The sequence below is a fragment of the Hyaena hyaena genome, unplaced genomic scaffold, assembly GCF_003009895.1.
Source record: "Hyaena hyaena isolate Hyena2069 unplaced genomic scaffold, ASM300989v1 scaffold_43, whole genome shotgun sequence".
Classification (NCBI taxonomy): Eukaryota; Metazoa; Chordata; class Mammalia; order Carnivora; family Hyaenidae; genus Hyaena; species Hyaena hyaena.
The window spans coordinates 1,234,531-1,260,990 of NW_024080675.1; the positions used below are offsets into that span (position 1 = coordinate 1,234,531).

Below are 26,460 nucleotides of genomic sequence, written 5' to 3' on the forward strand. Positions count from 1 at the left end.
TTTTTATTTTTTTATAGGGGAACTAGTCAAACAATTCATGAGCAGGGGAAAGTTTTTCTACTCACTTGTAAAATTTTGTTTGTTTGTTATCATGATATGTGTACTCATAAATCACCATCATCTATTTCCCCCATTGCACCATCCTCTTCCCTTCTGGTAACCATCAGTTTGTTCTCTACAATAAAGAGTGTGTTTCCCTCTCTCTTCTTCTCCTTTGTTTGTTTTGTTTCTTATATTTCACATGTGAGTGAAGTCATAGGGTATTTGTCTTTCTCTGATTTATTTCACTTAGCATTATACCCTGTATCCTCTAGATCCACCCATGGTTTTGCAAATGGCAAGATTTCATTAGTTTTTCTGGCCAAATGATATTCTGTATATATATATATATATATATATGTATATATTCTGTGTGTCTGTGTGTGTGTATATATATATATATAAGATATATATACATATATGACATATATATATAAGGCATATATATATTTGTCTTCTTCTTTATCCATTCATCTGTCATTGGACACTTGGGCTCCTTAGATAGTTTGGCTATTGTAAGTAATGACTCCAGGCACTTTAGATCTCTATTTTGGCTTATGCTTTGAAGATGAAGTTCGAAAGAAACAAAGAATTTGAAAGTGTGTTTTATAAAATGTTTCTTAAAGATATTTCAGAAGGAATCCACTTGTAAGGAAATTCTTTCCTTACCCTTCTTACTTCTTTCAACCAGTAAGTACCTGCCTATCCTCAGGGGTTATTGTTAACATCCAATAAGGGGTGTGTGTGTGTGTGTGTGTGTGTGTGTGTGTGTGTGAAAAAGAGAGAGAGAGAAAAAGAGAGAGAGAGAAGGAGAGACAGAGAGAGGTGGGCAGAGAGAGAGAAAGAATTTTGTTGACTATAAAGCACTAGAGAAAGGCAAGGTGGCATGACTTTCATTACAACAGGGTCTCAGCCATTAGGCTTCGTCCCCAAGATAACAAATTAACTTTAAACACACAGCTGGATTATGAGCAGAGTAAAGATTTTTGCTCAAACCCCTTAGGATTTAAACTGATGAGAACCACAGAAAGAGCCAAGCTATACCGCAGAAGGCTTGGATAAGAGAGGGAAATTTAACCCTGGTAAGGACAAGTAATATCCTTTAGAGGAAACATTAAACACACTATCAGTCCTGAATGGCTTGTTAACCAGCCTCTGGTGTATCAGCTCATCAGGGAGCAGGTATAGCAGAGAAAAGGTAGAGTGGGTAGGGAAGCCGGGCCTCTGTAACCTGGTAAAGGGACCACTTGGGGACCAGGGGTCAGGAGACCACATATGGTCATCAGCCATTTGCAGGACTGAGTAGTTTCCTGGGATGTGGACTTTGAGTGTTAAAATCATGAAAGTCCTGGGTCAACCAGGAGAAGCTTGTCCTCATAAGGCCACACTAGCTCTATTTCTGATACATGCTATGATGAACAAGCCACATCATTTCTCCACACCTTATTGCCTCTGTTCATAAGCGCAATTATCCTGTGTTCCTTTTCTACAGGGAAATTCCTCTTTCTTATCAGACATCACTGAATTCCACCCCCGACACACATCAGAATGTAGATGCTTCAGTGGGTTGTTCATTCTTTCTTTCTTTCTTTCTTTCTTTCTTTCTTTCTTTCTTATTCATGGAAATATAAGTATCCAACTCAGAAACATTGGATACTTATGGGATCAAAAGTTCCAGAACAGGTTAGGAGCTTTTAATCCATGGTAGGTCTTGGAGCTGTGAAAGAAAACGAGAGATCAGATTCAATGGGGTCTCCTGAGGATGGAGGTGAGGGCAGAGGAAGGGAGAAGAAGGTAGTGCAGAGCAGCTAGTCAGGATACTGTTTCCAGAAATAAGTCCATGCTGGGAAATTCTGTGCAGAGTCCCGGGAAATTGCCAAGCTGGGACTCAGGTAACCATGAAAAAAGAAGTCTTCTTCAGAAACTAAGGGGAGCCCAGGATATTGAGAAGACTCAGCTTTTTGGAGGGTCTAGAGAGGCTGAAGAAAGTGGATCTGGCTTTAAAGGGGAAGGTGGAGGTTGGAAGGACAGAGTGACTGAAAGGATACAGCAACTGAAGACCAGCAGACAGAGATGAGATGGAACAGCCGGTACTTGTTGGCACTCGGAGGCAGAGCGCCACCAAACTGTGCACCTGGAACTTCTTGACTCCATACAGTTACACGCTGAGATCTCTTTCAAGTGCAGGTTCCTAAGTGGGCAGTTAATTGTGGCTATCTACTGTGACACGCATGCAGAAGGAATGTGTGAAAGCAAAGAATTAAGTCAAAACCATGAAGTGCTCTGTATAAATGCAGTAGGAAATCCAAGAAAGGACTCTGGAGTACTGGACAAGAAGACAAACCACCCGTGGTTGTTCAAAGATGATCTGAAAGACAGAAGGATGCCATTCTAGGTATGAGGCGGAGTCACAAAGTGAAGCTCCAGAATGTGCTCATTTAAAAGCAGAGCAAGCTGGTTGGGAAGTAAACAAGAATTGAGGTAGAATCCGACAATGTTTCCCAACCTTTAACTTTCTGGCACTCATTAAAACCATGATAATAGTGTAGGGTAAATGGAGGCAGCCCTCGCAGCACCAGGCTCTGCCACGTGAACCTAAGTGAAACCCACTGGTGTGCATGACCCATTGGCTGATAAAGTCTAGAATGAGTGAGGAATTTGGTATTGAAGGACCTGAAGTAAATCAGATAGGGACATTCAGACTAGATTGTTATGATGCTGGAAGACATTGCCAAAAATTGAAAGGGAAAATGCAATGTTAAATATGGTGCTTTAAGGAAAACACTATGACCACATTATCTGGGATGCATTGAGAATAGAGAAAGGATGCTATTTTAAGAATAAAAGAAAAAATATTCTTTTGCATAGTCAGTGATTCAGTTGAAGTACTTCTAGTCAGTGACTATTACTGAAACAATCACGTTTAAAAGATTGAAATACATTTTGGAATGAAGTATTAGCAATCTTATTTCTTCTGGCTTGGTTTGATGATAATGATGATGTCACCATCCTATTTGTCAATTAAAAAAAAGAATTTAAACTTTTTTTAGAGAGAGAGAGCATGCATGAGTAGGAGAGAGGAGGAGTGGGGCAGAGAGAGAGAGAGCATCTCAAGCATGGAGCCCCACGAGGGGCTCAATCCCAAGACCCTTGGATTGTGACCTGAACTGAAATCAAGAGTTGGACCCTCAACCAACTGAGCCACCCAGGCACCCCCCAGAAAGAAAGTATTTAATCTGAATAAATTAAACAAACATTGAGTTAAAAAATTCATTTCCAAAGTTTCTGGGAGGCTCAGTCAGTTGAGCAAATGACCCTTGATTTCGGCTCAGGTTACAACCCCAGGGTCATGAGTTCAAGACAGAGTGTCCTGCGTCACACTCTGCTGAGCATGGGGCCTGCTTGAGATTCTCTCTCTCTCTCTCTCTCTCTCTCTCTCTCCCTCTCTCTCTCCCTCTGTCCCCCTACCCCAATTAAAATTTTTTTTTAATTCATTTCCTACCATATATAAGACACTAAGCTAGACACCAGGAAAATAATAAAAAAGATGATACGGAACTCCTAATCTCAGCAGAGAATCTGAAATATAAAACATCCAGGCTTGTTAGAAGGTAGTAAGCACTGAGGCAGAAGCATACATATGGAGGAAGAGGCAATGAGTTCTGAAGTGGTAGGAGGTTTCTTTGATATCTCAACAGGACCACAAGGGATGAATATAATCAAATAGATGCAGAGATGGGAAGAGCATGAACAAAAAAATGTATGAACTTGTATTGTGTGCAGTTGCACCATGGATCCCTTCAAGAGAGTGAGTACCTTAGCATGGCTAGAATAATAGAGCCCGGGGAGGGGTGGCTGCAAAACAGGGCAGGGCCCAGGAGGGTATGGTAAGAGGTGAGACTGGAAAAGAGTAGCATCTCTGAAACCTCCGATCTCTCTCTCAGTGGAGAAGAGATTTCCCACCAATCTCTCTCTCAGAGAGGCACTGTAGTGTGTGGTCAGGAGCACGGGCTCTGGAGCCTGAGAACTGGAAATCAAGTCTCAGCCCTGCCACTTGCCAGGCAGATTGTCTGATCTCTCCATCCATAAAAGATGTCTAACAATATGCTCCTTATATGGTCTTTGTGAAGACTGAATAAATTAATTCAGGTAAACCATTGAGAAGGGGGCCTGGAATGTAGAAATCGATCAATACATATCAGCTATTATTACCACTTTAACATAATCAGTAATAATATCATTATTTTGGTTCTTATGTTAGAAAAATACAATTTTATAAATTGAGAGAGAGAGAGAGAGATGGGAAGCATGTGAGCAGAGGAGAGGCAGAGGGAGAGAGAGAATCTTAGGCAGGCTCCACACTCAGTGCAGAGCACAATGAGGAACTCAATCTCACAACTGTGAGATTATGACCTGAGCTGAAATCAAGAGTCAGACACATAACTGACTGAGCCACCCAGGCGCCTCAGGAAAATACAGTTTTAAATCTGAATTTGTCTTATTCATAGATGTACTACATGACTTCCTAGGTTTTGTCAGGGGAAGAACTTACTGAAATAGCCTCCAAAATATCTTACAAGAAAATCATCTACTACAGTGCCTGAGAATCTGTTGCTGCACATGAATTAAGACTCGGGATTTTAGGACGGGCCTTTATAAAGTGCTCATACTTTAGGAAGAGGGAACACATGGCCACAAGGAACTCAGCAGGGATGGGTTTACCACATGAGGCAGGAAAGACAGGGCTGGACCAAGGAAATGCAATGTTGGACAGGTAAGAAAGAAGGTTACAGCTTAGAGGGTTGTCTGGTGTATGTGTGTGGGGGTCTTAGGCAGGGTCTTCAGTGCCTTCTGGAAACTAGGGACCATTTTAGTATTAAGAGGAGAAAAGGGAAGTAAGTTGAAAAGGAGAGGGGTGCAGATGAGAAGAGAGAATTCTTTACTTCATAACATTGTTTAGGGCCAAGCTTGTTAATAAAAAGTTGCTGAAAAGGCTGAAATCAAGCTGTCAGGTCTTGATGATTTGACTCAACTTGCCTTAAAAGTATTAAGGCTATAATCCCTAATACATTTTATATAAAATGATTACTGACACTAATATAAAGGAAAAAAATATGATATATATGTATGTGTATATACATACACACATATGATTCAAAGTTAAAGCTGATATCAGTCAGAATTTGATTCTCTTGTGGTTCTATTGTCTGGTTTACAACTCTGTTTGGTGAAGGGGAGGAGCTATGCCAAGTCATCGTGCCCTTATAACAATGTCGATGGGGCTTTCCTTTAGACAGGAAATAGTTCACCAGAGCTCCAGTGCAGAGAGCAGCCTGAGCAGGTGAAATGGTTTTGTAATTGCTACTAGGAAAAGAGACAGCCCAGGGGGATTCTTCTGCACGAGGGAGCCCCTTCCTGGTTATAACCTACTTAGTTAGATGCACGTGGACCAGATGGGTAGAATCAAACCTTCTGAGGGTTGTGGTTAGATTGTTTTAAAGTGTCTGGAGATTCCTGGAAATGTAAGAAGTCACATTTCTCTTTCAAGAGACCATCTTCTTGTGGTCCAAATGTGGACTTTTGAAACCGAAACTATAAGGCCTGTGGCTATAGGGTGGGGTCTGTTCTCCCTTTTCTCCTATTGGGGTATATATATGAAGGCTCTCAAATTCTTGACTTAATGTTTGTGTTTTGAGAAACATAGCTTTAAGGTAGCAGGAAGCTATTGAGGAAGGTCCTTGATTTCTACAGATCTCTCTAGAAGAACTGGCTTTCTCAAACTTCTTGTTACAGTCATTCAAAGCATTTATATATCTGGCTGCCTCTGCTGTTTTGGAAATAAGCTACAAAAAAAAAAAAAAATCTCAGGAGAATACCTAAGTGGGTTGAAAGGCAGCAGGGGAAAAAAAGTTTATATAGATATATATTTATATCTAGAATGAACTCTGAAATACAATAAATAAAGCATCATCTGATAGTGTTCCCTGAAGTCAGCTCAAATGCAGATTCTTAACCATTGTAGGTACTGAATTGGCTTGAAACTGAATGTGCTGTGGTCAGAAAACTAAGCCCCTTTATTCACCCTGGACAACAAAAAGACCAGGGTATATCTACACTTGGAATACGGTATATTGCTTTGTTTGCTTAACTTCAAGAAAAGTCCAATGAGGTAGGAGCCAGTCAAGAGGAGAACAGCTGAAATAATCAGAATTAGGGCTTCCACATCCCTTCCATAAGGAGCTACTTAAGTAGCAGAATTCTGCAGTGTAAACAGTAGAAGGATGATGTTATGACTGAACTGTGTCCCCCTAAAGCTCATATATATCGAAACCCTAACCCTCAGGACCTCAGAATATAACTGCATTTGGAGAGAGGGCCTTTAAAGAGGTAATTAAGTTAAAATGGGAGTAATTAGGGTGGACCCTAATCCAATGTGACTACTGTCCTTATAAGAAGAGACTAAGATACACAGAAAGAGACTGACATCAGACACATGTGCACACCCAGCAACAACCATGTTAAGACATAGGAAGTAGGCAGCTATCTACAAGCCAGAGAGGTGGGGCCTCAGGAGAAAGCAAGCCTGTTGGGAAGGAACTTCCTTAGAGCCTTCAGAGAGAGTGTGGCTCTGCCAATACCTTGATCTCAACCTTCTAGCCTCCAGAACTGTGAGAAAATACATTTCTGCTGTCTAAGCTCCCCAGTCTGTGGTATGTTGTTATAGCAGCCAAAGCTGATTAATACAGATGAGAACAGATATGATCAAATAATTTAAAATTATGAAAGATCTAGAAAAGAATGTAATTATCTCAGGATGCCTCTAGGTCAGGTTTTCTTAAAGTAAGGTCTGCCTATTACTCACATCAGAATTATCTATGATACTTTTTAAAAAGCCCCTCTGGAAGTACTAAAATATTCTGGGGTGACGCCCAAGAACCTATACTTTCAAGAGATATCCCAAGTGGTGTTTTGCATACTAAAGTTTGAGACCCACTATTCAAGGTCCTGCTCAACCTGTGGACCTTTTCTGGACTTGGCTGGCTAGTCCTAATTACATATTAGCAAGTGCTGGTGTATCTGGTGCCCTGGCAGATTCTCAGTGATCCAGAAATCAAGTATAAATCCCATTGTACATACTAAGTGTCAGCCAATGTTTACCAGCATATGAGGAATCCTGAATGGGGTAGATCAAATAGAACCCATGCCTTACCTATCTTATTCACTTAAAAATATAATGATATATAAAGAAGAACTTACACAACCTAACAGCAAGAAAACAAACAATCCAATTAAAAATAGGCAGAGGACATGCATAGACATTTTTCCAGAGAAGCCATACAGATGGCCAGCAGACACAGGATAGGATGCTCAACATCACTAATCAACAGGGAAATGCAAATCAAAACAATGAGGTATCACCTCATTCCTGTCAGAATAGCTAAAATAAAAAACATAAGAAATAATGAGCGCTGACAAGGATGTAGAGCCAAAGGAGCCCTCATGCCTTGTTGGTAGGAATGCAAGCTGGTACAGCCACTGTGGGAAACAGTAAGGAAGCTCCTTGAAAAACTAAAAATAGAACTACCATACATGATCCAGCAATACAGTTACTGGGTATTTACCCAAAGAAAACAAAGACACTAATTCAAAAAGATCTATGCCCCCCCCCATTTATTGCAGCATTGTTTACAATAGCCATGATATGGAAACAACCCAAATGTCCATCCATAGATGAATGGATGAAGATGTGGCATAAACATACACAATGGAATATTACTCAGCTATAAAAAAGAGTGAACTTTTTCAAAAGCCATTTGCAAAAGCATGAATGGATCTAGAGGATATAATGCTAAGTAAAATACATCAGTCCAAGAAAAACAAATACCATATGATTTCAGTCATCTGTGCAATTTAAGGAACAAAACAGAGGAACAAAAACAGAAAGATACAAACAAGCCAAAAAAAAACCCAGATTCTTAACAATAGAGAACAAACTGGTGGTTGCTGAGGAGAGGTGGGTGGGGAGATGGGTGAAACAGGTAAAGAGGATTAAGAATACACCTGGATGAATAATGTGTGGAATTGTTAAATCATTATATTGTGCACCAGTAACTAATATAAAACTGTATGTTAACTATCCTTGAATAAAAAAGAATATAATGGTATATTTTGAACAACAATAATCTACAGTGTGAATATTTTTTTCTCTCATGAGATCTATTTAAAGATGTTATTACTTTGGTACCTATATTCTCAGAGAAAACACAAAGGAATAGAAAAGGCGTATCTAACTTTTCTATTGCTATACATTAGTTGAAATTATATGGAAAGTTCTCTGATAGGGTCTACACCTTTTTATGCCCCACACAACTGTATATATTAGTGAAAGAGATAAATAACAGCTATAAATAAAAACAAATTAATAATAGATGGAAAGGAATTCTAATCAATTCTTTCAGCCAGGCTCTGCGCTTTCATGCGTTTTCTAATCACCAGAGGGAATGGGAATAGAAGGTATTCTTTCTATGACATAAAAGTAAATTTTCTTTCTTTCACCTGTGGACCAAAGAAGGAATCAGAAATAGTTGAGAGTCCAAAGCAAACACAGTAACAAATATCATCAAAATAGACAGTATAGGTAGCATTTTGATTTAAACATGGCAGTTCACTTGGGACATGTAAAAACTGCTCCCCATCCGCATTAACAATTTTGGTTAAAGGATGTAAGATTTTTTTTTTAAGCTGAAATTTAGGTAGGCCATTTGAGAATGTTCAAGGGGGCAGGTCGTTGGGTTATTTTGTCTATTCTCCTTATGGCGGTCCCGCATTTGAAACAGAATGCAGCTCCGATGTCCCAGGAGTGACCTGGTCTGTCAGGGGTACCTATGGCCACCATTTTTTGAGCACTTACTCAATGGCGGGCGCCGCCTAAGTGCTTCTCCCTTCTTGACTAAATTTCAGTGTCTCTAGGTAGACCACTCACTCATTCCCACTGGATTCCCCCTTTTTTTTTCTTTAGGAAGATGGGAGTGGGGACGTGGATGGGTGACTGGAACTGTCATTACTATGCTGGGTGCTCTCCAGAAACGGGAATTCTGACCCTTAAGATGAATTGATTTTAAAATCTAGACCTTAATACCCTGGGGAGGTTCAGAAGAGAAGCCGTGAGAGCAATTGGGTTTCATTAGGACAGAAAAGAGGGCATCCAGCCTTCCAGGGGACAGCTTCCCAGTCTGGGCAGTCACGGGTTGGTCAGACGCGGGAGAGCCCTAACAATGAGAACCGGCCGTGGGGCCTGAAAGGGGGCTCTCGGTGCGGACCGCAGCGCTCCTCGTGTGGTGACGAGAGCGGCTCCTTACCAGCCCGTTCTCAGCCGCCCTCCTCCTGGGAACTGGGAGCGGAGAGGTCCCGCCGGCCTAGGGACCAGGCAGCCTCAAGGGCTGGACCTCGGGACCGGCGGGATCCGGGACGCGGGAGCGGCCGCCGAGCCTTCATTAGAGGGCGCTCTGGGGGCGGCTGCGCCGGAGTCTCGGCTCCCGCCGCTTCCTCCCCGCCGCCCCTCCCCGCCACCCCGGCGAACGCGGCCGGGCCCCGGGGAGCGAGTTTCAGCGTCGCCGGGGACCGGGCGCGGGCCACGCCGCAGCCGGAGCGCGGCCGGGCCCCGCCGCCGCCTCCTTCCGCCGGCCCGGCCGCCGGCCATGCATTCTTCCGGCTTCTCTGACTCCCGAAGCGCGGGCCGGGCCCCGGCCAGCCCGAGGTAACCTGCAGCTCGGCGGACGCAGGCCCGGGGCTGCGGCGGCGCCGGGCCCGGAACGGTGCGGAGGGGGCGGGCAAGGGGTGTAGTCCGTCGTGCGGGCCGGGGAGGAGGTGGCGGCGGCGGCATGAGGGACGAGGGCGCGGTAGGCCCCGAGGAGGAGGCGGGGGCGCGGGGCATCCGCCCGCCTCCCCGGACCCGCCCCGGTGACAGGTCCGGCCCCTGAGTCCCCGCCGTCCCTCTGTCCGCAGACAGCCGCGAGGGTTATAGGGCGCCCGCTCGCGCCGCGCCTCAGCCGCCGCCGCGTAAATGACTGCGACCCCTCGGCCGGGGACACCCGCCGCCGCCGCCGCCGCCGCGCAGCACCGCGCCCCGGGCCGCCGGCCCCCGGCCCTGCTTGTCCCCGCGCTCCACCGCCCGCCGTCCGCGCCAGCCGAGGTGAGCCCGGCGCGCGGGCCGCCCCCGCCGCGACCCCAACCCTGGCCGCGGAAACCGCTGCGGGCGCCCCCCACGCCCCCCCCACCCCGAAAGCTGCCGTCGCCTCTTCCTCCGCGCCTCTAACATCACCCCTGGCTTTCCTGCCCCCCGGTCATTCTCATCAGTGCCTTCCGTGCCTTCACCTCCTTCTGGCTCTTGCTCCCCTCCCCCTACTCCCGTCCTTCCTTCTTTCGCCGTCTTAGCCCCCACTTTCTTCCTCTCACCTTCCTGCCCTCTTTTCTAGGCCCTTCTCCTTTTCCGCCTAAATAAAAGATTAAACAAAAACCCCTTTGCCGCAAATGAACATTGTTAGCGTTAACTGTTTGCTAAGGCGAGAGACCTTTCTAAGGCACGATCGATGTGCAGGAATGGTGGTGGTTCGGGTACCCAGCTTCTCCTAGCTGGGAAATGGGATCGGGTCCCTGCAACCGCCTCCTTTCACTCGTGTCGTCAGTTTGGAAATACTGAGGGGGTCTGAAGCAAGTGGGTCTGTTTTTCTTCCCGAAAGTCCAGAGCAGACTGCAGTGAGGCGCGGTGCGGGGACGGCCACTGATTAGTTAGCGGGAATAGTATTATCATTTGCTAAATATATTATGACATACCCTGTGCCTCCGTGAACACCTCCCTTGACCTTGTGCGGCTCCTCCTCCCTCGCTCTCTGTCCCCCTCTGGAATTTCCCGGAGAGATCACCGAGGTACTACACCGCCAAAGCTTAGACCCTCGATTTTTCTCGTGTTTTTGTGCTGGAGGCGATTTCTGTGTTGGTGACTATTTGGATGTGTGTGATCCATTTTCCTTTTTAAATGAATTTTTCTTTCATCCCAGAAAGACAGGACGGACGCCAATGTGAGAATGGCTGTGACTTTGGAAGAAGCTCCGTGGCTGGGCTGGATCTTGGTGAAAGCCCTGTTGAGGTTTGCCTTCATGGTCGCCAACAACCTGGTTGCTCTTTTATCCTACGTGTGCTATGTAATTGTACTTCAGCCCCTTCGACTGCTGGACAGTAAGCGGTTCTGGTATATTGAAGGAATCATGTATAAATGGCTTTTAGGAATGGTGGCTTCTTGGGGATGGTATGCTGGATATACAGGTAAGAGTGTGAGCACTTTTGTTTAACGCGTATGAAACAATTTGAAATGTTATGCCTAAGTCAGGAGCCATGATTAAATATATATTACACTTGGGGTTGAAGATGCTTTGATGCTCTGGCTGTTGAAAAGAAAAAAGAAAACAATTCTACTGAGTTTTTTTCAGAATCCCAATTTAGGAACGATGATGTTTTCAGATGTGTAATTTCATAGTTACATCCTGATAAATTCCTTAAATAGTATGTTTTTAATGTGATTGACATTGATTCAAACCCTCTGCCAAAGCTCACCTAGAGGAATAGGAGTGGGTTACATAGGACTTGAGGGCTTATAAAATGAAATAACATATTTAGCCCATAAATACATTAGGAATTTAGAAAAAGGACTAAGCCATATTTGTGCTAAGATAGTTTAATAAGTTTTTTCATTTAATGTAGAATTGTACTGTGTTAACATTTTGAGCCAAGCAAAACATGGCTTTCTTTCTGTTACATATATTTCTTTTGTTTACTAGAATCTGTATTTTAATCTCATACATCTGCATTAGAATATTAAATATAAGAATTAAGTTTTATCTATGTAAAACTAATTTATACTCTGAGTGTCTTTACATAGATTTATATTTCTGCCTTTAAATTGCATTTTGGGGAGCAAGAATAATGCTATTCTGAAGTGGACTTTTAAAGAACTAAATGAGAAGTAGTGGTTATTTTTATTTTCTGTCTATAAGCCTTATGTGCTTTGAGAACTTGGGCCTCTGATGTGAAAATTCTTTGCCATTTATTATATTTATTTTACTTTTTTCCCTGAGAATTAGGATGATGGGGGAAAAAGAAGCATTGAGGTTTCTAGCACTTGCCTTAGACATTGAGGCTCTTATCATAGAATTTTATAATTGATAGCTTCCTTAGAGATCGTGCCACAGATGCTGCGGTCAGTGGAGTCTGTAGTTCATAGCTTGGAAGAGTGAGAAGGGGAAGAGGGTACTCTCAGGGTCAAACAGCATAGCGGTTCCCCATTTTAAGTTCTCTGTCTCCTTTTTCCTGCCCAGGCTTCATCTGCAGATCTTATCCATACGCATAACATAGCTTTTATGCAGTCTAACAGACTCTTGCTAGATCAGAGTGCTCTCAGTTGCCCCAGATGAAGTCTTTTTTCCTTTTGGCAATGCTATTTATTATTCTGCAAGACCCAAACCTCCTGGGATAGTGTGTGCATTGCTTCCCTGTCACGACACGGGTCTTGTTGAGATCCCATGTTCTTTGGATACAGTAGGTGAGTTTCTAGTCCTTTTTTAGGACCTTGCGGTAGCATTGGTAGTGGTAGAGGGGGGAAAAATGAAGTTCTCATCTACGGTGCTGAATTCTCACCTGAATTACACTGCTGTCTTAGAATTGCTTTGTTCTGTGTAGTTTCAGCTTCTGCAAATATGGTATGTGGTACTCGTGACTTTGCTCTTTGCATTGTATACTTGTTGGCTGGTTTTAAGGCAACTCATAGAATTTTTAGATTAACGTTCTAGAAATTCTACTTAAACACAATGAAATTAGTGAAATATTTGTGCCTCTGTGTGTGTGGTTTATTGGTGTGTCAGCGTTAGCATGATGAGAAGCTGAAAAAACAATTGGCATTGACCTTGAGATTGTAGTGAGTGCAGTGATGCTGCTTGAAGTTAAAGCGAGTTAACGTTTGGCCACAGCATGGCCACAATGCATTTCTGAGCACATTTTCTTGCAGAGTCTCCCTAGCTGACTGTGGAACTGCGTAGTTTCTTTTGCCACCTGCTTGGAAAGTGGTCCTGGCGTGATCTGCATATTTTAGTCTCTCTGAAGCATCTGTTCTCTTCAGGCTACTGCATTCTAACCATTTAAATATAGAATATTTTAGTGTTCATATTTTAAATGGTTTTCCAATAGGTAGAATGCTTTGAGAGGGTTTGATCATAAGGGAACACATTTCATGGAGAAATGACTTTTGTGGAAAGCCATAGCTGGGTCTAAAGCAACACAAGCAGGGTTGATGCACCCATGAAAGAGCCTAGAAGGTTACATTAGCCTTTGTCTGGATTATGCATTCCATTTCTTCCCTTTGTATCTAGAGGAAGGTGGGATTCAGTTTTGTCCTTTCCCTGTGCTTGAGTTTCACAGATGGAAAATTGAACACTGCCAAAGGGATTCTGCTCAGCAGATCTAAGATGTTCATGTTTCGAAATAGAAATCGCCAAACTTTGTTGAAAAACACTCCTGGGGACAAGTTAAATAATAATTAATGAAATGTTAATTGGGAAGCTGGAAATTGAATATTGGTATATAATATCATTTTTTCAAATTGTGACATTGAGTATAAGAAAAGCCAGTTAGCCAGCTCTGCAGCCTTTGTTGATTATCTAACCTACACTACCCCAGATGGTAGGTACTTGGCCGAATGCAGCTATTTAAATTTGAGTTAATTAAAATGAAAGAAAACTTAAAATACACTTTCTCAGTCACACCAGCCACCTTTCAAGTGCTCTGTATTAGGCGGCTAGTGGCTACTGTATTAGAGAGCACAGACACAGAACACTTCCATCCCTAGAGAAAGTTCCATTGGACAGATCTGATAAATAGTAAGTATGGCTTTCTCCTTTTTCTTAGGAAAAATGTATTTTACCTTCATAAAAAGAATATTTTTCTAAGTATAGTTCTAAACAGATTTATTTTGAGATGACAGGAGGATTTATTAAAGTCTTATAAAATTGTGTTTTAATTTTAATTTTTTAAATTATTACTTTTTTTTTTTTTTTTTTAAAGAATCTCAGGCAGGCTCCCCACCCAGAGTGGAGCCTGATGTGGGGCTTGGAGCTTGATCTCACGATGCTGAGATCTTGACCTGAGCTGAAACCAAGATTCAGAGGCTCAGTCTACTGAGCCACCCAAGTGCCCTAAAATAGTCTTTTAATTTGAGGCAAATGTCACAAAAATGACTGCTTTAAACTCAGACTTGCTTCTTGGATTGTGAATGGTAAGGCCAGTCAGTCCAAGAACTTGAACATTCTTTTTTTTTTTTTTTTTTGAATGAACATTCTTAGTTTGTGTTTTTAGAGCTGTAGTATTGCCTGGGGACACAGAACATAAAGGGATTTTTCTGGTCTTTCCGCCTGTTTGTGACTTTTCAGGGGAACACACTTCTTTTTTTTTTTTTTTCCTAAGTTTATTTATTTATTTTTGAGAGAGATAGAGAATGGGGGAGGGTCAGAGAGAGATGGAGAGAGAGAATCCCAAGCAGGTTCCACGCTGTCAGTGGGAAGCCTGATGTAGGACTTAAACTCATGAACTGTGAGATCATGACCTGAGCAGAAATTAAGAGTCAGATGCTCAACTGACAACCATCTAGGCACCCCCAGGGGAACACATTTCTTGAAAGAAAACTAAGGACATTGGAGTTCGTTCATCCCTAGCTTGCTACTAGGTAGTGATGATTGTTGTTACCACATTTCCTTTCATGGGATGTGCTGTACAAACATCTCAATTTGAAGAAGAGTTGTATACTGACTTTGCCTTCATATTTTGAGAGCAAACCAGAAGAGGTACTAGCTTAACTAAGGATCCATTTCTGAATATTTTATGCAGATCTGGGATCAATCATTACACTTCCCTCCCCCCAATTTAAGTGAAGTATGGCAATTTTCAGAATTTTTTTTACATAAAATGTGTTTAAAATAGTTTATTTTGATTTTTGTTAACTTTATTTATTTTCAATGCTTACTTATTTTTGAGAGAGAGCGAGAAAGAGGGAGAGGGACAGAGAGAGAGGGAGAGAAAGAATCCTAAGCAGGCTCCACACTGTCAGTGCAGAGTGCAAAGGGCTCGATCTCATGAACTATGAGATCATGACCTGAGCCAAGATCAAGAGCCCAACTGAGCCACCCAGGCACTCTTCATTCACTTATTCTAATAAATTCATTGTTCCTCATCCAAACACCTTTATTAAAGTCTCTTATACAAAATCATTTAAAAAAATATTCATTGTAAGTGGAAGCTCCAGAATTTTTATATAGAATAAGAGTCTTTTGGGTCATGGTCTGGTTGGAAGGGAGCTGGGGTGTCAGGAGGCTTGCCACAAGCTTGTTCCTGCCCAGCAAACACTCTTTCCCTCAGATTGGGTATTGGTGGCTTTAGGGAAAGCGGATGGAGATTAGGTTTAGCTTCCCCCCTACCCCCTTCCCCTAAGTGACAGCTGGCATGACTTCATTAGTCCGTGTGGGTTATTTGATTATTTGATCGTGTTTTGCCTTTTTTGCTGAGATATACATTCATTCTATTAGGAATTCTATCTGACGTCAAAACTCCAGAGATTAAAAATATATTTCCTAGAGCAGTGTTTTTCCACCTTTGAGTCAAAAGCCAATTTAGTGTGTCAAGCTGAACATTTTAAAAAAATGAAATAGAATAGAATGAAAATAAAAAGATCAGAAACGTGTGTATCTGTACTGGGGAGTGCTACAGAATGTATTTTTTACTCTAAGCCCACTCAGCATTTGAAAGGCACTGTTCTAGTGGAAAGAGCCCTGCAGTTTAGAACTGGGAGTCACATGGCTTAATCTGGCTTTAACTTTAACATCTCTGCTCACTGGTGGGGGTGAGATCCTTACCTGTTCGGCGCCCATGGCTCTGTGAGCTCTTTATAGATAGAGCTGTGGTCTTTATAACCTAGAGCCAAGTTTCTTCCTGGAAGCTCACAGAGTGCCCCTTAAGTATTTCTTGGATGATTCCTTTTTTCTTGCACCTCCTTCCCAACTGAAGTAGCTTAGCTGCCTACCTTCCTGAAACATCTGATAGCAAGGGCATTGCAATCCACAAACTATAAACCCTGAACTGGATCATGTGTTTCACACATGTACATAAATGCATATATATCCGTCTCCTACGCTATCACGTTTGTTAATTTAACACACCTTTATAGAGCTTCTATTATATGTGAGAACAGGTGCCCTGGAGATGCTGAGATGTAAAAGACATAGTTGCTGACTTTAAGGAGTTCACAGAAGCCTTGGTGGAGAAGACAGTGCACCAACAAAGAAAACGTCTTGGTATAATGCTCTAGTGGAGATGTACCATGGGATTAAAGAGGAAGGGCTCCTGACCTTGAGTCGGTGGTAGGTGGTAGCAGAGAGGAAATAGGGAATTTAGGGACGGAGCTGCTTTAAATACCTTTTTTTTTCTCCCATTAGGGAACTACTTCTTTGTGGGGTTAAGTGGATAATCAGTAATTACAAGAGATTTAAAAGACTTGCATAATGTGTTAGTTTGAAATTTGTATCTTTGTTATGATAATATTAGCTAATATTTATTGACCCATTAAACCAAGCAGGGTCCTGAGCATCTCAGTCACTTAATGCTACAACAGTCTTACCAGGTTGGTGCTAAGCAGGGTGGTATAATAATAATACTTTCCTTTTGTTATTGTTGTGGAAATTCAAACACAGAGGGTCACAGTTATTTCCCCTTAAGCACTAACTGAGTTGATGTCACTATAGGTAGAGTCATTTTTGACCTTATATAATATCCCTACAGTCTCTTAATCTTTACAACCCATATGTTCTTTTGTTTCTGAGGCATGAAATCTTTTTACTAAACTACAGCTTTTAACACCCAAAAGCAATGTCATTGCTGTGGGTTTCGGCAGGAGGTTAAAAAAAACTTGTGCTTCAATGGAAGTATTTGTAGTATACTATGAATTTAATGAAATGGCACTTCTTTAAATCTCTACCTTACAGAGAACAACCATTCAATTAGGATTTTTGTTTTTGAATGCTTGACAATAGGTTGTCAACAGAGTAAAGTGTTACTGTACCTGTTAGGTCCATAACAATAACATCATGGGCATAAATCCAGGCAAGGAGTTTTCACTACAATGTTTTGATTTTTATATGAAAAAATACCATTAAATGCTTTAAACTCAGCAGCCTGGCAGTACTGTAAGTTTGGAATCTGGTCTCATGTCAAAGATCATATATAATTGAGTAATTTATTTAGATAGTTCTCTTTAATATATTAAGTATACTCATTCATGCACACATACCCAGGAACACACGAAGCAGTATTCACAGGTTGTAGTGATTAAGGCCACAGATTCTTGAGTCAGAAAGAGCTGGGTAAAACAATTCCCACTTTCTTTTTGTTTAATTTGCTTGGTGTTTCTTTGCCCATCCTTTTGTTTTCAAACTTTTAAAATCATTTTGATTTTAGAAGTAGTCTACTACTAATGGAATTAGGTTTTCACTTTATGAGTAAATTTGTAACTCTCTTTGTTTTAATAGGAGTTGAATCCCTTTATATTTATTTGTATGTGAGATATGCTTTTTTTGGGCTCTGGCATTTCATTTTATGTTTTCTGTTGGTGTTTATCTTTGTTTTTTATTTTAGAGAGAGAGAGTATTTGTGAGTGGGAGAGAAGAGCAGAGGAAGAGAGAGAATCCTAAGCAGGCTCAATCCCATGGCCCTGGGGTCATGACTATGACCTCTAAAAGAATCTCAAGGTGGAGTCCAATCCCATGGCCCTGGGGTCATGACCTGAGCTGAAATCAAGAGTTGGATCCTCAACTGACTGAACCACCCAGGCTCAGTTTTATATAAATTTTAGGCCTTTCACTGTTTGTTGCTCTTTTGTTGTGATGGTGTCTAGGAAGGTTTGTATTTTTGTCTTGTTAGTTGCTTTATTTGATGTTCTTAGTTCTCTGTTGATAGTAACTTTTAGTTCTCTTCTAGGAACAAAGGTAAAATTCTGTTTAAATCTTCTCTCTTCCCCTTTCTCTTCTCCATCCACAATCTTAGTCAATACTTAATAGTATTCACAATAGTACTTGAGTTTGTAATATTATGTATACTTATACTTCTAGTACTTGATTTGTGAGCTTTAATACTGTCTGTTAACTCCCAGCTATTATGTCCAGGTAATCAGTAAGCTTCTTATACTTCCTGCTCCCAGTTTTTGTTATTTGTGTTTATACATTGTCAAGGCCTAGAATATTTATGTTCACTATTTCACTTTTATCTCCCTCTGTTTTAGTCTTAATTCTTCAGTTAAATACATATATAATGCTCACTCAAGGACTTTTGCAGAAATTTTTCCCAGGCATTCTTTGGTTAGCTGAAGTTCATTCTCTAGTAGTTTCTCAGCAAGGAATCATGGGAACAAAAGGGAATATTTTATTCTTACAACATGTGTAGAATTTCATTTTTTTTGTTGCTTTATACTTGAAGGACAGCTTACAGGTAATGAAATCCTTGGCTCACCCTTTCCTGGAGTAATGTAGGTATTTTACAAATGTCTTTTGGCATTGAATGTGGGGGTGTGTGAGGCCAGCTTGGTGTTTTTTCTCATGGAAACACAATGGCTCATGTGTGCCCTTTTAATATGTAGCTTTAAATCTCTTTTTACTTAGGGAAGTTTTCTTTAATTATATCTTTAAATATTTATTTTGTTTGCTTGTTTTGATTTTCTTTTTTGGCAATCCTAATTTTATGTTTTTGAATCTCCCTTTGTGTATCTTTTTTTAATCTGTCATTTTTCTCATTAATCATTTTAAACACTTTTTCATCTGTGTGTTTCTATATTTAATATCTCTTACTGTGTCTTCTGGAATGTCTCTCTTTGTTCTCATTTCAGTGTTTCTTCATTTCTGTGACAGTTTTATGTATTCTTCTGTTTCTTGAGTTCTACCAGTTCATGCTTTCACTGTTCCTCTTGTCTAGACATTTCTTCCTTGAGTTCTTATATTTATGCTTTGTGATTTTCTTCATAGTGGTAGTAACTTCATTGATTTTCTTAAATTCATGTAACAATATTTAGATATAATTTTTATCTTATATATTGTAATATTTTTCTACTGAGCATTCTTTGACATTTGGTACATTGTGCTGCTCATTTCTACCATTTTTATTGTGGTATCTCTAATCGAAGGCTGTGACAGTTACCTTTTTATTCCTTGTAGTTTAATGAGTTAGATTCTCCTCAGGCAGCTATTTGCAGGAGGTATGGGTGGGAGGACCAAGGTAGATTCCAGATTTCTGCCTCAGAGAAATCTTTTTTAAATATGGCACTGGGATGTGCTTCTCTGTGTTGCCACAAGTCCTCTGCTTTTCTCCAAACCAGACTGAGTTTAGGTGGCTTTTTGGCACCAATGCTGTACTTCCCACTCCTTCCTTTGCGGCTGTGAATGGAGGGACACAGCCCAAGTGCTCCAAAGTAAACCCCTCTCTTTAAGGAAGTGCATTTTGCTATTGTTTTTGGAGATCTGCCACAATCTTCATCACATGCCGCATTCTGTCTCTGTCCCTGCTTTTCACCCCCATCACAGATTCTGTCTGATAACAGCCTTGTTTGATCTCAGTCCTGATCTCATGTATTTTGGGGTTTTTATATTTTTGTTTTTCTCCTAGGTTTGCTAAAAAAGCAGTTTTGTAAAGTATTTTTCTCTTTTTCTTTGTGGCTATGTGTATTTTTCAGGAAGATTCATGTATATAACTCCACATGTTCATATCAGAAAATACAACACAGGATTTTTATTCAACTGTGTATTTGTAATTCAGATAGCACTGTCACCATTCTATTGTACTACTAGTTGGTGATTAGAAACTAGAGACAAGTTTTACCATCCATTTAATTTTCATTCTTTTTTTTTTTTTAATTTTTATTTCTTTTAGTTATCTCTACTCCCAAAGCAGGGCTTGAACTTATGACTCTGATATCAAGAGTTGCATGGGGCGCCTGGGTGGCTTAGTCGGTTAAGCGTCCGACTTTTGCTTAGGTCATGATCTCGCGGTTTGTGGGTTCGAGCCCCGTGTCGGGCTCTGTGCTGACTGCCAGCTCAGAGCCTGGAGCCTGTTTCAGTCTGTGACCCCCTCTCTCTCTGACCCTCCCCTGCTCACGCTGTCTCTCTCTCTCTCTCCTAGAAATAAATAAAAAATAAAACATTAAAAAAAAAAAAGAGTTGCATGCCCCTCTGACCAAGCCAGTCAGGCACTCCCCTAATTAATTTTCTTTAAGTAACCAAAATTGCCTTTGGTAAGAATTCAGTAAGGAATATGAATGAAATGTAATATTAATACTAAGCTTTAGGGTCTGGTCTGTGGGTCACCTTGAAAACTTTAAGGATGGCCAATGCCCCCCCAAACCTGAGTAAATGTAATTAGAATGTATTACATGCATTAAATACATTGAGCATATGTATAATATATATTAGTTATATATAAAGTATATTGTATATTAAATCTGTTATAGCGTATTTATAGTTTATTTGTTATAAACTAGTTTCAAGAATTTCTTTTCAGAGTTTACAAAATAGTGGCCTTATTCAGTACCTGATGTTCTTTACTGGGCCTTTGCATTATTTCAACCTTTTTTAAATTAGTTATCAATATTTTGAAATTAGGGAGATTTCACAGAACGTAAAACATAAAACCAACACTTCCTTGAGAAATTGGAATTCTGGCTGAGCTGGGCCTTCATTCCTGTCTGGCAGCAGTTTGCTAGAGCTAAGTGATGGTCGCCTCCTTTAGATGGGGTCTGGGATCCCTAGCTCACCTGAGATAGTCCACTCCTTCCCCCTCTTCCTCTGGGCCTGCTTTGCTCATTTACATTACCTGCCTCGATCCCAGAGGCATAGGTGATGCTCATTTAAAACAAAACAAAACCTCAAATAACAATTACTAGTCTATTTCTGTTAGGCATTTGATAGTTTTGCATTTATATGCCTTATAAGTGCCTATACACTCATGAGTTCTAGCACTGAAAACTGAAAGTTTGTTAGAGACCTGAGCTGTGGATTTCATGTAGCAGAGGCATGTGATGGGAACTGAAAAATGAAGTGCCATTAGTAAGAACTGTGGTCACAAGGTTTTTCAAGTTTAATGTACCATATTACTAACCTAGTGAAATGTTTCCTACTGTTTGTACACTCATTGATTAATAGAACCTTCATTTTTTTCTTCAGAATATAATCATATAAAACCTAGATTATTAAAATTTCTTCTCTTTGCTTTTCATATTTTGAAATATGAAAAGCATGCAAGCTCAGTTGATTTCCCTATCTCTAAATTATAATAAGATAGTTAAAAACTAGTATTATAAGAAGCATGCATAAATTTTAGTTATGAGGTTATACTTTTTCTTAGGGTTCAGTAGATCTGATGAAGTTTGCTAGCATAACACCTTTCATAAACTTTTTTTCTGCTCATTAAACTTTAAGAAACCATTTTGAATCATGTACAAAAGAACATGTTTTGCATATGCTGTTAGTTTGAAGCTTGCATTATTTGGCACTTTAAAGGAAAAATCACCTATAAATTTAAATATATCAAGATGTTTCTGAATCATCAGAGGACTAAACTATGATCAGTATAGATTTAGTGTTAAGAATATATAATACATATTTTTAAATTGAGGTACAATTCACATACCATAAAATTTACCGTATTAAAATGTACAATTCAGTGGTTTTTAGTGTAGTCACAAGATTGTACAACCATCACCACTGACTAATTCCAGAACATTTCATCACCCCCAAAAGAAACCCAACCCCATTAGCAGTCACTCTCCATTTCCTCTTCCCTTCAACCCCTGGCAGCCATTAATCTGTGTTCTGTCTCTATGGATTTGCCTATTCTGGATGTTTCGTATAAACGGAATAGTATAATATGTGGTCTTTTATGTCTGGCTTCTTTCACTTAGCATAATGTTTTCAAGGTTTATCCATATTGTAACATGTCAGTACTTCATTCCTTTGTATGGCTGAATAATGCTCCATTGTATGGATAGACTGCATTTTATTTATACATTCATCAGTTAATGAATATTTGGGTTGTTTCCACACTTTAGCTATTGTGGATAATGCGATGAACATTCATGTACAAGTTTTTGTGTGAACATATGTTTTCAATTCTCTTGGACCTGGAAGTCAAATTGCTGTGTCATATGATAATTCTATGTTTAACTTTTTGAGGAACTGCCAAATTATTTTCCATAGCAGCTGTCCCCTTGCACATTTCCACTAGCAATGTAGAATAGTTCCAATTTCTTCACATTTTCACTAATATTTATTATTTTCTGGACTTTCGTTGCCTTTTAATTTGGCCATCCTTGTGTATGTGAAGTGGTAGCTTATTATAATTTAGATTTGCATTTCTCTAATGACTAATGATGTTGAACATTTTTTCATTTGTTCATTAGCCATTTGTATATCTTTGGAGAATTGTTTATTCAAATCCTTTGCCCATTTTAAAATTGGGTTGTCTCTTATTGTCTTTTTATTGAAACTTATTGTTAAGTTTCTTTCTATATTCTATATCCACCATCTATTTTTTCATTGGTTGATTATACTTTTGGTGTCATATCCAAGAAACCATTGCCTAATTCAAGGTCATGAAGATTTACACATATGTTACCTTTTGAGTTTAGCTTTTATATTTAGGTCTTTGATCTATTTTGAGTTAATTTTCCTATATGGTGTAAGGTAAGGGCCCAAACTTCATTTTTTTGAGTGTGGATATCTAGTTGTCCAAGTGTTGTTTGTTGAAAAGACCATTCCTTTCACATTGAATGATTTTGGCATCCTTGTTGAAAATGGACTGGGATTAATTGGAATCAGTATGAATTAGCATTCATATTTGGGTTAAGTGACCACTTCCTACCTTTTTATTGAGGAGATGCTTCCTAGTTATGTGTCTCACTAGTGGTTGTCTTAGAAATACGGTTATAGGGAATAACTATTTCCAGTTTGCTCTCTCAAGAAAACAGAACTTAACTTATAGAAGTATCTTGTATGATTGATTGATCAAATATTTATTGACTGCCTGCTGCCAGTTAGTAAAGTTATTAATTTGTAAGATACTGCGCTAGAGAGTATGATCTAGATTAATTCCAACCAAGAGGATTTTGGACATAGTTTTTATTTTTGATAGATGCTTTTGGGAATAGTTGATTTGGCTATGAACTATGTGTCCAAAATGCACCGGTGAAAAGTCCTCTGAAAAACGGAGATCAGTATGCACATTTTCCCTTAAGGTGATGGTTCCATTTTTAAAAGTTAATTGAGTTCCTTGCAGAGAAGAAAATTAACTGGAAGCTAAATTTATTTTGTAGTATAAAGTATAATAGATTACATGAATAAGGAACAAGAATGTCATTTTGAATAAGAATTGCAGGCTGTTCTTTATGGGTGGAGTAAAATTGCTTTTTGTATATGAGAGACTGAGTTAGGCAGTCATTTTATTTTTATTTATTTTGATTTTTTAATTGAAGTATAATTAACATACAGAGTTATATTAGTTTCAGGTGTATAATATAATGATTCAACAAATTCTATACATTACTCAATACTCATCATGATAAGTATACTCTTAATCCTCTTTATCTATCTCACCCATCCCACCAGGATAGTCATTTCAAAACTGAAACAATCATTTAAAGCCATTTTAAGCCTCAGATACGTATATACAGATGTATTTTTAACAAATAATAGATATTGCTAAGTAAATGTGATGTTAGAGATAGCATAATATATTAGGAAAAATCATTGAGTTTTGAGTTAGTAGGAGCTTGGTTCCTGCCACTACCACCACTTGCTAGTTGTGTAACTTTGAGCTACTTACTTAACTTATCTGAGCCTCAGTTTCACCACCTGTAGAAATGGAGGTTATATTGATCTCATATGAAGCTTAAATGTAAAGTGAATAGCATGGTATTTGGTATTCTATTATTATTATTATTATTATTATTATTGTTATTGTTATTGTTATTATATTAATGCCTAGGAAAATAGCTGTGTCAATCTCTGGGGAAAAGCATATCTAAATGAATAAAAGCTAACATGGGATAGTTTGAGAAATACATTTAACAACACTCAAGCATAGTTAATAGTATAGTTGGATAAAGTTCTCTAATGAATAAATAAAAATAATTTATCATTAGTAATTTAACCCATAGTCCAACTGAAATATTAACTAATGTTGATGTTTTTAAGTTATGAAATCTTCAAAGCAATTTATGTTTAACAATGTTCTATTTGAGTGCCTCCTCTCCAGGCACTGTGCTGTTGGGGGTGGGGGATGGTGGCAAATAAAACAGCATAGCCCCTATTCTTCTCCAGCTTACTTTTTCTGTGGGAGACAACAGGAGTCCCATGGTAACCACGTGATCACAACTGTGTAAAGGTCTGCAGAGAACAGGTGTAGGGGCTGTGGGAGTAAGGAGGGCCAGGCTGGCTGCAGCATGGAGTGAATGAGGCAGAGAGGAGAAGGGGTGGCGGATGAAGGGGAGTCGGAGAAGCCAAGTCCATTGAGGTCTTGTAAGCATCTGTTATGGATTTTGAAATTTATCCTAAGAGGAAACTATTCAAGGATTTTAAGTCAGGGAATGATGGAATCAGTTTTACATTTGTAATTCTATACTCTGTCTGCTTTGTGGAAATGGATTAGAGAACGTGAGGGTGTGCAGGGGATGCCCTTGGGAAGATGCTCACTGTATCCAGGTGAGGTGACAGTTGCCTGATCTAGTAGAGGTGGAAAGAAGTGAACCAACTGGAGAGTTTTATAGGAGGAAGATGGTCAGGACTTTCTGAGCGATAGGATATAGAGGAGGCAGTTGAAGGGCAGGTGACAGGGATGACCATGAGGTTTCCAATGTGAGCTGCTGGGTAGATAGGGAAGCTCAGAAGAGGCAATGTTGAGAGGAAAGATAAAAATTTAGCATAGGGTAGGGTGAGAAGCATCTTAGTGGAGCTCTGCAATAAACATGAATGTACAGTCCAAAACAGAGGAGAAACCTGGGCTAGAAGGAAGAATTGGGAAATAACCAATAGAATTTAAAGCCAGAGGCTGAGGGAGGTCACCTAGGGAGACTGTAAGTACCTGTAAGTACAGAGTGATTAGAGGCCTGGGATCAGACTGAGGAAATGCTGACATTTTGGGGGTTGGAGAGAGTAGGATGCTTGTACTTCAGAAGGAACAGGTAGAGAAGCCAAAGCTGTGCCCGTGCTAGGAATGTGGTGGCAGAAGTCAGCAGCGTTTCAAGGGAAGGGCTGGGTGGTGCTGCTGACAGTTTATATGTTTTGTAAGAGGAGAGCTGATTTTTTCTTTTACTGCATTTGGCATGAGCAGCATCTTCGAGGTGGTAGAAGCGGAAACTAGATTGGAGTGCATTGGAGGTGATGTTGAATTGGAGGAGGCCTAATGGAAACATGAATGTGTAACTTACCAGAAGTCTGGCTCTCAAAGAATAGAGGGCAATAGTTGCATAGCTGCAAGAGAGAAATTGGGTCAAGCGAAGGCTTTTCAATTTTTAAAAAATTTTTAAGATGGAAAAGTCTAGATTTTGAACCACTTAGAGTAGTTCATGATGAAACCACGGTCATTTACTTACATGACTTGAATGTTTAGGAAACTGTTCTTAGAGGAGATTGAATGAGGGCATACTTATCAGGGTTCAATACAATTCATGGAAAGCACTTAACTGTTGGCTCTGGTGGCAGAGACAGACAGTGATGCAGCGCCTCCACAAATTGGTCCCGTTCTGAGCTCTTATTTACTAAGGCTGCTCTCCCTCAGCCCCTCTTCATTCTCTCATTGATATTCTTCCTCTCCCCTATTAAATAACAAAGTTCAACCAAGTAAATTTGAAGATCTAATTGGCCTTATTAAATTTGTCAATCGGGCAGCACCCCATCTGGCAGGTAGAGAGATGTTCCTAGGATTTGTGCAAAAACAGAAGGACTTTATATGGGGTGGGGGGGGGGAGACAAGAAAGTTCTTAGCAAAAGAAAAATTGTTCCAGGTAAAACTGCTTTCTGGAGGGAAAAGCAAGGTGTCTTTTTTTTTTTTTTTTTTAAGGCAATGTGTGATGCAGATGATCTCATCTTTCCTTAGGGGATAGAGAGGGCCCAAAGTGCACGGGAGGCTTATTGGTGTGGACTGAAAAATTCCTGGCTGACCAGGTTAAGACTACATTGCTGGGGGAGGTCAGAACTGCACTTAGATTACATATTATGCACTGGTTTGGCAACTAGGTCCAAGTGACAACCATTTTGGGTTTGTGGTTGTGTGTGTGTGTTTAAACACCCTCAAATC

General features: G+C 40.2%; 1 protein-coding gene across 3 annotated transcripts in view; it reads left to right on the top strand.

Moving 5' to 3' along the window:
* LPGAT1 (lysophosphatidylglycerol acyltransferase 1) overlaps positions 1 to 26,460 on the top strand; it is a 133,397-nt gene that overhangs the window by 37,241 nt on the left and 69,696 nt on the right. The window contains exons 1-3 of one of the 3 annotated variants that reach the window (XR_005528043.1): positions 9,668 to 9,796; positions 10,045 to 10,231; positions 11,097 to 11,361. Coding sequence is in view for 2 of the 3 variants with exons in the window: in XM_039230086.1 (XP_039086017.1) it covers positions 10,103 to 10,231; positions 11,097 to 11,361 (394 nt within the window). In the remaining variant the exon portion in view is untranslated. The other 2 variants (XM_039230086.1, XM_039230087.1) reach the window with 2 other exon arrangements.